At 40.8% G+C, this 17,773-nt stretch overlaps 1 protein-coding gene across 2 annotated transcripts in view; it reads left to right on the top strand.

Annotated features, from left to right (window-relative positions):
- ADGRE1 (adhesion G protein-coupled receptor E1) overlaps positions 1-16,992 on the top strand; it is a 57,641-nt gene extending 40,649 nt beyond the window's left edge. For both annotated transcript variants that reach the window (XM_027851165.1, XM_027851164.1), the window contains 5 exons: positions 1,119-1,185; positions 4,236-4,327; positions 11,573-11,741; positions 11,839-11,943; positions 16,660-16,992. In XM_027851165.1, coding sequence (XP_027706966.1) covers positions 1,119-1,185; positions 4,236-4,327; positions 11,573-11,741; positions 11,839-11,943; positions 16,660-16,665 — 439 coding nt within the window. In that variant the 3' untranslated portion in view covers positions 16,666-16,992. The remainder of the gene's footprint in view (positions 1-1,118; positions 1,186-4,235; positions 4,328-11,572; positions 11,742-11,838; positions 11,944-16,659) is intronic.
- The last annotated feature ends 781 nt before the right edge of the window (positions 16,993-17,773 follow it).

The following is a 17,773-nucleotide window of genomic DNA, read 5'->3' as shown; positions in this document are numbered from 1 at the left end:
AACTAGCTTATAGCTAAGCTCTAATACACTATGTTTTAACATCCCTTCCACCTCCATTCCAAGGTTTCTCTAAGCTCTGACATTCCATGTTCTAAGGCTCCTTCCAGCTCTGATTTTCTATGTTCTAAGGTCCCTTCCAGTTCTGACAGTATTGCTTGGGACACCTTGGGGATATTTAGCCTAGAACAGGAGGGAATTTTGTGGGAGAAATAATATATGAAGGGTTTGTCATATGAAAGTGGGACTAGATGTGTTCTTTGGGGCCCCAAGGGGCAGAACTAGGAGTGAGGGAGTGGGTAAATTGCAAAGAGAAAGGTTTAGACTAAAGATATAGAAGAAGTCCTCCTAATCAGAGCTGGCCATACAGTGGGAGGGGTTTTCTCTCAGCCTAAGTCTTTGGTCAAGAGACTTACCTAAGTAAGTCCTTATCTCAGTCATGTTAGAGATAGAATTCTGGCTCAACTCTGGCTTGAACTAGATGCCTTCTGAAATCCTCTCCAACTCCTGAGTTTCTGTGATTTTAGGAAATTTTTTTTAGTTCTAACATTTTATGTTCTGCATCCTGAAGTCCCTTCTAATACTAACATCCTATGTAATAAAGGCCTTTCTACCTTTGCCAAGAGTTTTCAATGTGGGGACTGTGAACTTGTTTTAAAAAAATATTTTTATAAATATATTTCAATGTAAGTAGTTTTCTTTGTGATGCTATATATTTTATTTTATATATTTATTGTATATATTTAAAGACACTTTGAGAAGGGGTCTGTAGGCTTACATACACACACACACATACACACACAGAGATACACATATGTTAAAAACTCCAGATCTAAGCTCTTTACCACTTTTAAAATTCTCTATTCAATGAACCCTTCCAGCCCTGACATTTTATACTGTCATGGCCCTTCCAGCTGTGACATTCTGTGTTCAGTGTTCTAAGGGACCTTTCAGCTATGACACCCCATGAGACTATCCCCAGATCCTGCTTCTCTAGAGCAATAGTTACTCAGGAAATGCAACTGTTACTTGAAGGATGGGGTAGGGTGCGCCTGGATTGTTTCACCTCTTCCCCCCTCAACCCCAAAATGTGACACTGACTTTCCCTTGTCATTCCAAAGCTGCTGGCTGAATACAGACACTGGGTTCATCTGGAGTTTCCTGGGACCTGTTTGCACAATAATAATGGTACGTGAGTCACTGGTTGAAGTGTCTTCCTGTGGAGGTTTGGAGAGTGGGGGGAATTCAACCCCAGGCGTGTGCTCAATTTTATCTTGAGAAGGTCGGGAGTTCCCTGGGTTCTGGACTTAGCTAGGTTAGCCTTACGCACCAGGGGAATGGGTAGCTGGCCTAATGGCATGATTCTAAGGGTCCCAAGATGGTACTCTTCCATAGTTTTTCTTCTCTCTTTTTTTATTAATTTATTTTGATTTATCAACAATCACTTCCATATGCTTTTGAGTTGAAAATTTTTCTTCCCTTTCCTCCCCATCACCCTCCCCAAGGTGGCACACAATCTAATATAGGCTATACATATATATTCCTATTAAACATATTTTCACATTAGTGATGTTGTAAGTAAGAATTAGAACCAATAGGAGGAACCACCAGAAAGAGGAAACAAAACACAATAGAAGAAAAAAAACAGCAAATAGTATGCTTCGATCTGCATTCAAACTCCATAGTTCTTTCTTTGGATGTGGTTAGCATTTTCCATCACAAGGCCTCTGGAGATGTCTTAGATCTTTGTATTGCTGGGAAGGGTTAAGTTTATCAATATTAGTCATTGCACAACATGGTTGTTATTATGTACAACGTTCTTTTGGTTCTGCTCACTTCACTCAGCATCAGACCATACAAGTCTTTCCAGGTTTTTCTGAAGTCCACCTGCTCATCATTTCTTATAGCACAATAGTATTCCATTACATTCATATACCACAACTTGCTCAGCCATTCCCCAGTTGATGGGCATCATCCTCTCGATTTCCAATTCTTTGCCACCACAAAAAGAACTGCTATAAATATTTTTGTACGTGTGGGTCCTTTCCCCATTTCTATGATCTCTTTGGGATATAGCCCTAGAAGTGCTATTACTGGGTCAAAGGGTATGCACATTTTTATAACCCTTCGGGCATAGTTCCAAATTGCTCTCCAAAATGGTTGGATCATTTCACAACTCCACAAACAATGCATTAGTGTTCCAATTTTCCCACATCTTCTCCAACATTTATCATTTTCTTGTTTTGTCATCTTGCCCAATCTGATAAGTGTGATGTGGTACCTCAGAGTTGTTTTGATCTGCATTTCTCTAATAATAGTGATTTAGAGCATTTTTTCATATGACTATAGATGGCTTTAATTTCTTCATCTGAGAACTGCCTGCTCCATCTTTTCCCTGGTATTACATGATTAGAAATTATTTTTTATTTTAATTTTTAAGACTGGGTCTCCCTCCCTCATCCAGGTTGGAAGTACAGGGGCTTCTGATGGACTAGTCCCTACTCTGATTGGCACAGGGGCTTTGACCTGCTCTGTTTTCTAACCTTGGTGGGTTTGCTTCCCCTCCCCATTCCCAAGGGCCTCTTCATATTAATGTCAAACTTAGAATGGACACCTCTGGGGCTTACTCCAAGCTCCACCCCTTACTTTAGCTCCAGATCCTGAGCTCAAGAGATCTATCTGCCTGTCTCAGCATCGCTGGGTAGCAGGGATTATGGTTATTGGCCACTATGACTGGCTTGAAATTCATTCCTTAAAGGATTTGAAGGGGACATGAAACTTGTCTTCAGGTATTTTAAAGGTATTCACAGGGAAGAGGGATCAGATTTATTCTGCTTGGCCCCAGAGGATAAAATCAGAAGCAATGAGGAGGCAGATTTAGGCCCAAAATAAGGGGAAAAATCTTAAAAATTAGAATTATCCCAAAGTGCAATGGGCTGCCTTGGGATATAGTAGGTTTTCTCCTTACTAGGGGTCTTCAAAATAAAGATAAGCATGTCAGGTATGTTGTAGAACAATTGTTGTTCAGCTATAAATTGGATTCGTTGGATTTGGGGGGCACCTTCTAATTCTCAGATTTTGTAAATAAGGTGATCAGATTTTTATCCGACAGCAGGTTTGAATGGGAGGTGGGCAGGGACCAGAAAACTCTGAGAATCATGTGGGTAAGGAGAGCATGCCACTGGATGAGTAGCTAGGGAAGCAACAAAGGTGAGGGGATGTTGCTTTTGAGAAAACTTGAGTTTTTTTCCCCCTTTTTAAAATTTTTTTATATTTGTTTCTAATTTTGCCTCTGGGCATCTTGGGGAGGACTTTAAGATGGAACTTTTAACATGATACCATTAGCTAGTTCTTCTGGCAATTTATTATGAGTCATTGAGTCTCTATTACTTGCTAGCTGTTTGACCAATGGGAAAATTCCTTCTCCTCTCTGAGTCTCGATTTCCTTATCTGTAAAATGACGAGAGTAAGACATGCTATAAACTTTGTAGGGCTGTTGTGGAGGAAGTGCTCTGTTAACTTTAATTGTAATGGAAATGTGCTATTATTATTATTATTATTAATTTATTGGAGGTGTGTGTTTCATTATGGACCTAAATCTCCTGGTGAATTGGGAAGGTGAGTATAAGTACAGAATATTTCTACTGAAAAAGAAGGACCAGGTCTGACACTCACAGAAAGATAGGTATGAAATTGTTGGTGGAAGACTGGTTTTTAAAAAAGAAACCAGTTCACAAAGGAGCCAAGGTAATTCCCAGAATGATACAGTGGAAAGAGCTTGGATGTGGAATTAGAGAATTTGGGTCCAAATCCTGCTCTGAAACCTGTGTGGCCTTGAGTGAATCACTTTTTTTTTTTCTGGGTCTCTATTTCTTCATATGTAAAATAAAGGAGGTTGGACTTTTTATGTCATGGACCCTTTTAGCAAGTTGATGAAGCCTCTGAACGCCCTTTCAGGATAATGCTTTTAAATGCCTGAAATCAAATGTGCAAGATTATGAAGGAAATCAATTTTATTGAAATACAGTTATCAAAATACTTTGAAAAAACAAGTCCACAGATTCCAGGTTAAGAACCCCTGGACTAGAGTACCTTTAAGGTCTATTCTAGGTGTTAATCTGCAATCTTAGGATTTTACAATCTCTCATGAGAGAAGCTGAGGGGGAAACAGAGGATCTCCAGGCTCCTCCTACATCCCAGCATTAGTTGCATGTCCATCTTCTCTGATCTTCTTGCAGATTAATTCAGTCCTCCTGATATGGACCCTTTGGATCTTGAGAAAGAAGTTGTCCAGTGTCAACACAGAAGTATCAACCCTCAAAGACAACAGGTGGGCTTAGTTAGAGGCCCAGCAGACCAAGCACTTCCGATCAAGGTGTAGACACCATGGGAATGAGGCCTAGGGTGGGAGGGATCTCTCCCTGATGCCACAGGGGTCTGGATGGAACAACCTAGAATAAGAGTCATGCCTGTGCTCACCTTAGAACACATGCTCTCTTAGTAGCTTCCTGCTATCATATTCCATAGATGGTTGGGGTCACGACATAATGTAGAGCCTGAGATCTTTAATAATATATCTCAATATAGTGTATATCAAATAGTGTATCTTTAACAGTGTATCTCAAAGAGCATTACAGGATGAATGACCATGAGAAAAAGAATGTATTCAGTGCTTATTAGGTGGCAGGCCCTAGAGATACAAATATAAGTAAGCATGACAGTCCTTCCTTTAAAGACCTACCATTTTAATGGAGAAAGACAACAATAGGGAGGAACTAGGAAAGAGGCCAGAGGGGAAAATGTACATGTGGCCAAGTGGTTTGGAAATGACTGAGAAGTGACATGCTGGCCTATTTCCAGGCCAGATAAGGGAAAGCTAATCTCTCAAAGCCTAGGGTGGTACCAGGGACAGAGACGGAGTTCTGGTAAGAGAGAGATGAAGATGATGATCAGAGTGCAGGCAATGGTTTGGAAATGGCCAGGAAGTGTCCTGGTAGCCTGGTTCTGGGCTCATGCAGGGGAGCTCAAGGCCTCAAGGGCAGAGTTTAATTTTTCCTGGGAGGGCAGAGCTGAAGGGAGAGCACGCTGTGCAATATTATACCAGATACTTCAAAAAACAGGGTCTGGAGAGGCGTTAGAAAATGACCACTTTTCTGGCTTTCCAAATCACTTTGTAATGCTTCCTTTGTCCCAGTTATTAGTTCATGCTTTTAACTTTTGTTCTTTCCTCTGAACAGAGGGACCATCCGCTAATTTCTTTGGGGGAGGGCTGCCTGGGTGCTACTTGGAGCAAATCTGCCCTATTGGCCCCAGAGACATTTCTGTGGCATTTGGTTGCTTGTGGTTGGAGATCCCTCTTGCTGACTCTGTGATCATCTGAGCAACTTGAACACAACCATAAGCTTGACATGTATGTAAATCAGTTATTGCCATTATTGGTCCCTCTAACACTCAACTATGCTCCAACACATTTAGACATAGTAACTTTTGCTCAATAAAAGGGAAAAAGAACCCTGCTCCATTCTTTTGAGTGTCCTTTCTCCCAGTAATACCTTCCCATCTTATACTTGGAAAGCTGATTTTTTGAACCAAAGCCTAGAACTTTACATTTATTCCTACTGAATCTTACCTTACTGGATAGTGCTTCAGTATTTGAATTAGTCTGTCGTAATCTTCTCACATCCTATTGGAACAATAATTCCCTTTTGTTTGCTCCAAGCCCTTATGCCAGAAAATGCCCTATAGTTGTAAAGTCTCTGTCTGTTTCAGTCTCTACATGTCTGTCTGTGTGACTGCTTGTAGACAGCAAGTCTGTCACCTCACAGGTGATCCTTACTCTTTTGCTTTTCTCTGCCAGAGGATAACATTACCTTCTCTGTTGTGCAGTATTATAGTTCCATCTACCTTGAGCTGTATGTAATTCTAACCCTTCTTTAACCTTAGTCTTATCTATAACATAGATTATTAGAAGCCCCCCATTCCCTTTTTGGTTTTCCTTGGTATTCTCTACCAGTGGCACTTCATTCTGAGCTTCAGGATTCCTGGCATTACCCTGAGATGTCTAAAGTTCTCTTTTGTGTTCATCTTACATGATGTAAGATGTGTTACATCTTACCTGCCCTTACTTTAACTATTTACAAATATCTTTTTGGAATCTCAACTGGTGGGAGTTCCCTGTGCAACTCATCAGTTTCTTTAGGCAGTTACCCTTTTTTCCCCCTCAGTGGAATTTTTTCTACTTGCATCTTCAGATTTTTATTCTTGAGAACTTCTTGTTCATCTTCATCAGATTTCTATTATAGAATCTTAGATTATAAGGCCCTGCCTGTTGTTTCTTTAAAGCCTTTGAAATCTGCTCTGTCAAATTCCAGGTCAGATTATTCCTGACATTCCTTAGTTAATAAACATTCATTAAGCACCTACTATGTGCCAGGCACTGTGCTAAGTTCTGGAGATGCAAAAAGAGGCAAAAGACAATTCCTACCCACAAGGAGCCCACAATCTGATGGAGGAGACGTCAAACACATATGTACAAACAAGCTATATACAGGATCAATCAATCAATATTTATTAAGTGCCTACTACATTCCAGAGTCTATGCTAAGTGCTGGGCATACAAAAAGAGGTAAAAGACAGTTCCTGCTTGTACTCTAAGGAAGGAGACAACATGCACACAAACATATACAAAGCAAGCTATATACAGGATAAGTAGGAAATGATTAATAGAAAAAAGGCACTAAAATTAAGAAGGGTTGTGAAAGGCTTCCTGTTGAAGACTGGATTTTGGTTGGGACTTGAAGGAATTGGGGGAAGCCAGAAGGCAAAGATGAGGAGGGAAAGTGTTCAAGGCACGGGGCATAGCCAGAAACAATGCTTGGAGTCCAGAGATGGAGTGTCTTTTCTGGGAAATAGTAAGGAGGCCAGTGTTACTGGATTGAAGAGTACATGAGGTGGGGAAGATAAAGTGTAAGAAGACAGGAAAGGTGGAGGAGGCCCTAGGTTATGAAGCTTTGAAATACCAAACAGAGCATTGCATTTGATCCTGGAGGTGATAGGGAGTCACTGGAGTTTACTGAGTAGGGAGTGTGTGACATGGTCAGACCTGTACTTTAAGGAAAATTACTTTAATGTCTGAATGGAGCACAGGTTAGAGCAGGGAGAGATTTGGGGTAGGCAGATCAAACTGCAGGCTATTGCAATAGTCTAAGCATAAGGTGATGAAAGCTTGCACCAGGGTGGAGGCAGTATCAGAGGTGAGAGCAGGGCATATTCAAAAGATATTGCAAAGGTGGGATCAACAGACTTTGGCAACAGATTGAATATGGAGGGAAGGGGTGACAGATAGTGAGGAGTCTAGGAAGACACCTAGGTTGTGAGCCTGGGAGACTGGGAAGACGGTGGTGTCTTTGATGGTGACAGGGAAGTTTGGAAGTGAGGGAGAAGGTTTGGGGTAAAAAATAAAGAGTTCAACTTTGGATATGTTGAGTTTAAGATTTCTAATGGACATCTGGAGATGTGAGGCTACAGGTCAGCAGAGAGATTAGGGCAAGACAGGTAGATTTGAGAATCATCAGCATAGAAATGATAATTAAATCCATGGAAGCTGATGAGATCACCATGTGAGGTAATATAGAGGGATAAGAGAAGAGGACCCAGGACAGAGCCCTGAGAGACACATACAATTAGAGAATATGACCTGGGTAAGGACACAGGAAAGTATATTGAGAAGAAGCAGTTTGATAGACAGGAGGAAAACCAGGAGAGAGTAGTGTCAGGAAAATCGAGAGAGAAAATCAAGGAGAAGAGGCTGTAGAGAGGTCAAGAATGAGGATTGAGGAAAGGTCATTGAATTTGGTTTTTGAAAGAACATTCTTTTCCTTATTTACCTAATTCTTCTTCATTCTTCCCTGTTCACATTTCTGGATTTCTTCCAATGAATATATTTGCTAATAGATAAAAGCTACTTTGCTTCTCCTTTTATCTGTAGTCGTGGGAGGGAGACAGATTGTCACCATTGCCCTGACACTATTCAGTAGTAAGGACAAGTTGACACCCCTCAAACACTCATCATTATCTCTATGCACACCATCTAACAATAAAGGGTATTCTGAGAGTAGCTGCCAAGCTATCTTTGGCTCTCAGAAAGTTAGATGTCTCTTTCCCCTTAGCTCTGGCATTATATAGATAGCAATACTTATTTCTTTCACCTAGGTTGTGTGTGTGTGTGTGTGTGTGTGTGTGTGTGTGTGTGTGTGTGTGAATCAATCAAATTTTGGCTCAGTCCCCATCCTAGTAGGAAAATTCCTCTTCTCCTTTCTTTCCCTGGTTCATGTTTCACTAATTCTCTTATGAGTCAAGACTATATTGTGATAAATATTTAACTGAATTAAATTTAAAGTAATACAAACTGAAGCATTAAACAGCATTCAAAAAAGACATAGACCATAAATAGACATACATTAGATCTCTGGACCCATCCCCTTCCAAGGCTTTTGGGAATGAAATTCATTTTTCCTTTTCCTAACTGAACCCAGAAGTTCAATTCTCAAGTGCTCCCAAATCGGAACTGAGAAACAGGATTTCTCCATCTCTCCGTGTTCAAAGTCAGACTCTCCATTGATATACTGCAGGAATCTTGCAGTGTGTCCTTTGGGAGTCTTTCCTGAATCTGACATAGCTTGTTAAGCAGAGTGGCACCACGTGCTGGGCCTGGGTTCTCAAAACCCTCATCTCTTTTCAGTCTTCTGTCTACATCTCTGACACTCTCTCTAGTCCTTGAACAAAGTCTTCTGGGCTTGCACAAAAGGAAAAGATAGCCTATGTCTGCAATTAGAGTCCCTTAAAAAACAAATGACTTGAGGGAGGGGAATCAGACTGCTCCCTGTTAACTGACATCTTTCTTACCCCAGTCTCTCTGAAAAGTTCACATCCTGGCCGCACCCCACGAACAGGTGCTGTTCATAACAAGTGGGATTGCTCCTTTGTCCACAACCATGTGGATAGAAATGGAAGGGAACCTGAAAGGCCCTTTTCAGCACTTACAGTGACCAGTGGTTGTTGTCCGTGGTGGTGGCTGTTCTTTGTGCTTGAAGAGGACCAAAATGACATCTCTATGTCAGGGTCAAGGGACATTGTGTCTGAGTGTGGCTGATTAGACCAGTACAAGCTTGGGAAGGCTCTACCGCAGGTCCAGCACAAATGGTCCATATGAACATTTGGAAATGGATATTACTTAAAATTTGTGCATTTCACATTTCCTTTGTGCTACTGGGATTCTCCTTTGTTCATAGAGCTCAGTGCCTTCTTTGACGCAGGCACACCATGCTGTCAGTCCTGTGCCAGTGTCTTCCATGTCTCACAATTGATTCCAAAGTGCTTCAGAGGGACCTTGAAAGTGTCCTTGTACCACTTCTTTTGACCTCTGTGTGAGCACTTACCTTGTGTAAGTTCTTGGTAAAATAGTCTTTTAGGCAGGCAACTGTATGTTTGGCATTTGAACAATGGGGCCAGCCCATCAGAGTTGTGCTCTCTGCAGTAGAGTCTGAATGCTTGGCAGCTCAGCTGGAGAAAGGACCTAGTGTCTGGTACCTTATTCTGCCAGGTGATCTTCAGAATCTCCCTAAGACAATTCAAAAGTGACTCAGTTTCTTGGTATGGCACTGGTAGACTGCCCAGGTTTCACAGGCATACAACAATGAGGTTAGCACAATGGTTCTGCAAGACCTTGAGTTTGGTAGGCAGTCTAATACCCCTTCTCTCCCATACTTTCCTTCAGAGCCAAAGTTGAGAAGATGAACTCTCTGAGGCCATAGCCTCCACAGGTCTGGTCTGGTGGGGGCAGTGGAAGGGTGAGATGGCCAGGTTCAACAGCTGGATAGGATATGCACAGAAATAATATGATAGAAGGGAAAGTGGAAGAATCACCAAGGGAATCTACATGTTAAAGGTAATGAGGAGTCTGAGGAAGGAGAAGCTACTTTGGACTGGGAGGATAAAAAAAGGCTTCATGGTTGGGGTAGTGCCCCAGCTGGGCCTTGAAGAGAGAATTCAACTTATGGAGGTTGGAGCTAATAGCAAGGAGGGGAGGGAGGAAGAAAGGAAGGAAGGAAGGAGCTAAAGAAAGAAGGAAAGAACTAAAGAAAGAAAAAAGGGAAGAAGGAGGGAAGGGAAGAATAGAAGAAGGAAGGAAAGGAAGAAGGGAGGAAATAACTAACAAAAGAAAGGAAGGAAATAAGCATTTTTAAGCACCTACTATGTGCCAGCCACTGTGGTAAATATTTTATAAATATTGGTCCATTCTACACTTGGTCTGAGCAATGCCATGAGAAAAAGTATAGAGATGGGAGAGGGAGGGGCATGATGGATAGTTAAAGTGCTAGACATAGGAATCAGAAAGACTTAGATTCAAATCCTGCCTCAGATATTTAATAGGTGTTACCCTAGGCAAATCATTTGAAGTCTCTAGCCTTAGTTCCTTTGTCTGTCAAATGAGGGAGTAGGACTTCATTTCTGCTCCAAATCCATGCTTCTATCCTCCTATAAATAAGAGACGAATCCAGTGTGACTGGGACAGAGAGCACTGGAAGTTTCAGATAAGTCTGGATCCAGACAGTGTAGGGCCTTGAATGTCAGGAAAGACTCTATACTTTATGTGGCAAGAAGACAGAACAATAACATATTTTTGAATTGAGGAGTGAGTGATGTTCCCAGAAGAGTTCTGAGGTAAATGCAGGAATGAATGCTCGGGGGAAACAAAAGATAGAGATAATAAGGTATAAAAGATATAAAAGTCCAGATGAAAGGTTATGGAGCCTGCACCAGGGTGCTGGCTCAGTGAGTGGTGAGGAAGGGACAGATGTGCAGAGGGAACAGGATCATAGATTTAGACCCAAGAGAGACCATAGAAGCCATCTGGCTTCCTCATTTTACAAATGAGGAAACTAAAGCTCAAAGAGGGGAAATGGCTTGCTTAGGTTCACACAACTAGTGAGGGCCTGAGTTGTAATATAGACCCCAGTTTTCTTTCTTCCAAGTTCAACGCTCTCCACTATGCCATACAGCCTCTCTAAGGCTGAGGGTGATAGAAGTGTCAGAAATACCTAGGAGGTTTCAAGCCTGAATGACTGAGAGGATGGTGAAAGCAGAAACAGGGAAGCAGAGTAATAACTAGGAATTTTGAGCCCAGGGCAAGTACTATAAATTGAGCCTACAGTAAGCAGTTTTAGGGGGTTGGTGGAGCACCAGCTCATGGAAGGAACCAGAGATTCTTTGACACTGTTGTGAAGAGATATCCACTCTGCTATCATGGTAGTTGTTGGGGCGGTATAGGGCAGGGCAGAGGAGGAACTCACCCTAACCTGTCATCTTACAGCTTCTTATTTGAAGTATTTTGGATGACTAGGTGCTAAGGTCTTATCTTTCTATACTTCCGAAGGACTGCAAGTGCTAGCAGAATGCTCTAGTTCAGCACTCGTTATATTTGGTACCCTGTGAGAAAGCCCTGATCACCTCACCTTAGGTATATCTCTTCAAGGAATTTAGGGGGATGATTCATTACGCAATCTTCTCCCTGCAGGTTACTAACATTGAAAGCCTTTGCTCAACTCTTCATCTTGGGATGCTCCTGGATTCTGGGAATTTTTCAGATCGGTCCCATAGCGAGCATCATGGCTTACTTATTTACCATCATCAATAGCCTGCAAGGAACTTTCATTTTCATCATCCACTGTGTGCTCAATCGCCAGGTAAAAGCCATAGCTAGCACTCCCTCTTCCACATGGCCTTCCCTTCATGAAGGCAGCTGAAGCGCAGCAATAAGTAATCTTGTTTCTCAATCTCCAGGTGCGAGAAGAGTATAAAAGATGTTTCATAGGGAAGACCAAATCCAGCACCACTTCTCAGACCTCAGGAGTCTTGTTATCCTCAATACCATCCACCTCCAAATCGGTAAGGGGATCCCTCATGCTCCTAGTGTTGGTCCAGGGTAGGAAAACAATCTCCCTATAAGAGTATGTGGCTAGGAAGTAGGTCACCACAGAGGAAAGGCTTCCAAAAGTTGTCAGGAAACACATTTTTATTAGGCATTTGTGTGTCTGGAACTCTGCTATGTGCTAGAGATACTAATACAAGCCTAAAGAAAGACAGTCCCTGTCTTCAGGGAGCTTGAATTCTGAAGTAGGAAAACAACACACAAAAGGAGCTAAAAAGGAGTAGGAGGAGAAGGCAGGAGAGTCAGGGAGGGGGATGAAGAAGGTACCTAAGTGGGGACATAGACAAAAAGAAGCAGAGTAGGAGAGAAATGAATGTGATAACTGAGGAGATACCCTCCCTGTATGGGCTTATACCCTAACAGGGAGATCTAATAGATATAACAGACCAAATGTCAATGTCCACAAATATTTACTAAGCCCTATAATAAATCTGCTCATTCATTCATTCATTCAACAAGTAATCCTGAGCCCTATTGCTAATTTATTCATCCATTCAATCATTGTTTACTAAGCTCTATGACTTATTCATTAATTCATTCATTCTTTCCTAAGCCTTATTTGGGGCAGCTAGATGGGGTTTGGAACCAGAAAGACTCATTTTCATGAGTTCAAATCTGGCCTCAGACACTTAGTAGCTGTGTGACTCTAGGCAAACCACTTAGCTCTGTCTGCCTCAGTTCCTCATCTGTAAAATGAACTGGAGAAGGAAATGACAAACCACTGCAGTATCTTTGCAAAAAACAAAAACAAAAACAAAAACCCAACTGGAGTCATGAAGAGTCAGATACAACTGAAAAATGACTGAATAATAAAACATTTATTCATTTAACAAATATTTATTAATTAACTATGGTGAAGAGGGAAGATGCAAAGTTAAAATAAGATGTGGTCCTACTTGCATGGAGCTTACACTCTGATAGATGTATAAACAAAACTAATTCTAGTAAAAATATCACATATGTCCATCAAACAAGTATGGGACAAAGTGCTGTTTTAGTTCAAAAGGGGAAGGCTTTACTGTCAGGGGATTCAGGAAAGACTTCATATAGGATATGGCATATGATTTAGGTTTTAGAGAATGGGTAGGAATTCAGTAGGCAAAGAGCTTTGCTCATCATTCATTCATTCGTTCATTCATTCAATACATGTTCATTATGCCTATCCATTCATTCAACAAGTGTGTATTGAACACTCATTATGTATGTATATATGGGGGTGCTATGTTAAGTACTGTTGGGGATACAAAGATGGGGTTTAAGCGTTTGCATAATCTGATTGTGTAGGAGAAGTACCAGAAAGGATGTTATCAGAAACACATGACCAGAAAAATAGATAGGTCAGCAATGTAATAAGAGAAAGAGATAAACTGAAGGCCATCCTATGTGCTCCATCATTATCAAGAGACATCAAGAGAATTAGAGGAAAGTTCACATTATATTAGGCAAACTGATGCATATTTTCCTGGGAGACCTTGGGTAAGTCCCTTAAACTTCCCGAGCTCCAATTTCTTCACCTGTAAAATGGCAGGATTAGGTTCAATGGACTCTGAGGGCTTTTTCAGCTCTGGGTATGTGATCCTATATATCCAGCATGAATGAGCTGGGATCTGCCTCTTTGGAAGGAGCACCCTCACTGATGAGATCATGGGTCTATTGAAATATATAATCTAACTCCACTCAGACCTATGTCTTGCTCTTCTTCTATTTAAAATTTTTGCCATACAAGACTTCTAGTTGTTATCCAGTCTTGTTCTGCCCTCTCCTGTCTCCTTGTATTCTTACAACCCACATTCCATGTCTGAAATGAGCTCCTTCCATGTTTCCACCCATTCAGATCCTTCTCTTTCTATCAGCTCCAGCTCAGGTACCATTTTTTCCCCCATGAAGATCCTTCCAACTGAATGATCTTTTCCCTCTTCAAATTTCTTATATAGTTTCACCTTGATCCCTTCTTTGTCTTTATCATTCTCCCTTGTACCTATGATATCTCCCCTATTAGAGTAAATGTTCCTTGAGGGCAAGGATCATATCATTTGTCCTCTTTATATCTTCAGAGTCCTCAGAGTGCATTAAACACAGTAGACACTTTAACAAAAGTGTGTTGGATTGAATGAGCACACAAGAGTGTGCACACACACATACACACCATACACACACACATGGAAAAGATTTGTAAAAACCATTTCAACAAACTTTTCTCCAGCATGATAGTGTGACTGCTGCATTTGGCCTCTAACATTACAATCACTCAGGTGCTCATAGAGGAGGTTAAAATGGCACTAAAAAGAACAAAGATGAGGAAAACAGCCATATTGGACCAAGTATACAGAGAGAGTATCCATTCTAGAGGTGATATAATTGTGAAGGCACTGAGGTACTAACAGACACAAAAAGTGGTCCAATAAAATAGAGAAATACATTTCTTTATAAAAAGAGGGAGGAGGCTCAGTCACCGGCCCTGGATTCAGGAGGACTTGAGTTCAAATCTGACCTCAGGCACATAACACTTACTAGCTGTTTGACCCTGGGCAAGTCACTTAATCCCATTGCCTAGCCAAAAAAAAAAAAGAATCATATAAAAATAAGGGGATAGATTTGTTCACTAAAAAATAAAGGAATACATTTATTGATTTATTAAAATAAAATGTCAAAATAAAGGTATCTGAAGGAAGGGAAGATACCAAAGATGTGGAAATACAATCTCTCAACTTAATAAAGGCAGCTAGGTGGTATAGTGGTTAGAGTACCAGACCTGAAGTCAGGAAGACTCATTCTCATAAGCTCAAATCTGACCTCAGACACTTACTAGCTATGTGACCCCTGGGCAAGTCACTTAACCCTGTTTGCAAGACATAGGTCTGAGTGGAGTTAGATTATATATTTCAGTAAACCCACGATCTCATCAGTGAGGGTGCTCCTTCCAAAGAGGCAGATCCCAACTCATTCATGCTAGATATATAGGATCACATACCCACATAACCAGTTCCTCATCTCTCAAATGAGCTAGAGAAAGAAATGGCAAACCACCCCAGTATCTTTGGCAAGAAAACCCCAAATGCAGTCACAAAGAGTTGGACATGACTGAAACACCTCAACAACCAAACCTTTTTAATATCTCCCAAAAAAGGTTATTGGGAGAATGTTAATAACAACCAAGCCATATGTCTACTCAGCCATAAATATATAAAATCTTTATGAGGGTTATCTATACATAAAATAAGGGCTTTCTCTACAAAGGTAATAGCAGGGAACAAGCAGGCTTTCACAGGCCACATTCAAGAATGGATTAAATATTTACTATCTCACAATTAATGAAAAATTTTAATACTATAAGATCTCATTGTACTTATTGTTATTGATTGTAATAAAAGCACTTGATTCCAAAGATTCACCTTATAGGCTCTTTTAGAGCAAGGGGTGTCCCATCTGTACATCAAGATCATTCTTTGGAAGATAAAATAATGAAATAACCCTGTTCAATGACCCTGATAAAAAACATCAGATGAAGCATGAAACTGATAGGTGTATACTCACTGAAGGTATCATTTCCTATTATGATGGAGGAGATCAAGTGTAGAGTCTAGGCCAAGGAAGGATTCCTTATAGATGGTAAGGTCCTTTAGATGCTCCTGTTTATGGATGACTTACATCATAGTGATTGAATCAATCCCTGCATCCTGGAAGAGACCTAATATTACTCAAAGGAATTTGGTCTTTTTATCCACACAGGAAAGACTAAGTGGATGAAGATGGTCTACTACCCAGATTTCAATATGCATATGATTAGACACCCTATAGAACTTGCCCAGTAGTATGTATATCTGGAACAGACAGTACAATTGGACAATGACTTAGGCTGAGGGAAAAAGTGAGGAAGGCCTTCAGCAAGCTAACTGTTGTGAACTTTTGGGAGAATGTGGACAACAGTCACATAGGATGGATAGGCATGGTTGGGTTGCAATCTGCATCAATGGGGGAACTTCCAAATCAATAAGATCACATTTGTATATTTGAGCAAAAGTGAACAGGATATGGTAACGACTCTTCAAGAATTCACAATTTTGGGGGGCAGCTAGGTGGCGCAGTAGATAGAGCATCAACCTTGGAGTCAGGAGGACCTGAGTTCAAATCTGGCCTCAGACCAAACTCTTGCCACTTACTAGCTATGTGATCCTGGGCAAGTCACTTAACCCCAGTTGCCTTAAAAAAGAACCCCCCAAAAACCAATAAAGTTGAAAAAAAAGAATTCACAATTTTGAATATGAATAAACATAATCCAAAGGAGAATGCTACTATGGGCTGGAGCATTAGCAGAAAATACTGAGAGCTTAGAGGAAGGAGAGAAATGTTTTGGCTGGGGGTATGAGTAAAGATTTCCTGGAAAAGTTGGTATTTGGACTTGACGTGGAAGAACAGGTAGGTCATTGACAGGCAGAGATGGTGGAAGAGTATTCTGGGAGACTGGGCTGAGTAAGGTGTAGAAGCAGAAAAATCCCAGGACAGGATAAGGTAAGTAGGAAGTCTAGTAGGGTTGGAGCTCTCTGAATGGACCTCGAGCCCTCTCAGTTGAAGTAGCACATTTGAAGATGGAGGAAACTTCCTGGGAGAGGGGAGGAGGTATGATATTGGCACTTCTCTCTATGATCTGGAAAATTATTCTTTTTCTCTCATAGGACTGAAATCTATTTTAGCTTCTGAAGACACTATAGAATAACAAGAAAAGTGTCAGCAAAGACAAATTCACTGGGATTCTTTTGTAAACTATCTAAAACTTAACATGGTAATGCAGCAGGATAGTCACCTGACAGAGTTGTCAGATACATAGAAGACATCTGAATCACCTGTTTCCCATCGTGAGTCCCTTTGCCAACTTTGACGTGATGACTTCTGCTCCAGAAATCCAAGGTTATGGGGATAGGTAGTACTCCTCCCTGGGGGGAGCAAAGGCCATATTTCCTGAGTTTGGTTAATTTTGTTAATAAATATTATTTCTATTTGTTAATTTATTTTTTTGTAAAGTATCTTTTCCCTTCCAATTATCAAACATTTATTTTTTCCCTTTCATTCTATTCCCTTTCCCAACTGAAAAAAAAAATAAAAACCTTGGAATAAATATGGATAGTTTAACAAAACAAATTCTCACATTGGCCTTCTCCAAAAATAAGAATCTAATTCTGCATATTTAATCCATCACCTCTTGTCAGGAGGTAGGTAGCATGCTTCATCACTGGTTCTCTGGAATCGTGTTTGATCCTTGTGTATTAATCAGAATTCTTTAATCTCTCAAAATTTTTCATTTTTATAATGTTTCTGTTGTAGTATGAATGGTTTTCTTGGCTGCATTTGCTTCACTCTGCATCAGTTCATACAAGTCTCCCCAGTTTTCTTTGAACAACTTGCTACAAATGAACAAATACCACTTGTTGCTTGTTTGATTTTGGGTGAGTCCCATTCCCTCGGAGCTTCAGTTTCCTTATCTGTGGAAAGAATGGGTTGGACTCAATGATAAGGCCTCAAAGATAGTTTCCTAAGGTCTCTTCTATCTATAGATCCTACTATTCTCTGATAAGTGACCTTGAGCCGGTCATTTCCACTCGGCACTGTAGGCCACTCAGATAATGCAGGGCTCGGCCACCTTCATTCCCAGTGACAGCCTCTTGGAGCACTTGGTTTTCTAGCTGTAAAATTAGAGAATTATACTAATGATCTCTAAGGTCTTTTCCAGCTCTAGACCCTAGGAGTCTTAGATTAATGATGAATAGAACAATCTCTTTCCATTACTTTTCC

This window comes from Vombatus ursinus, unplaced genomic scaffold (genome assembly GCF_900497805.2).
Source record: "Vombatus ursinus unplaced genomic scaffold, bare-nosed wombat genome assembly UNPS02009173.1, whole genome shotgun sequence".
NCBI classification, from domain to species: Eukaryota; Metazoa; Chordata; class Mammalia; order Diprotodontia; family Vombatidae; genus Vombatus; species Vombatus ursinus.
Note: the sequence above shows the minus strand (reverse complement) of the source record. Positions and strands in the feature narration are given on the sequence as shown.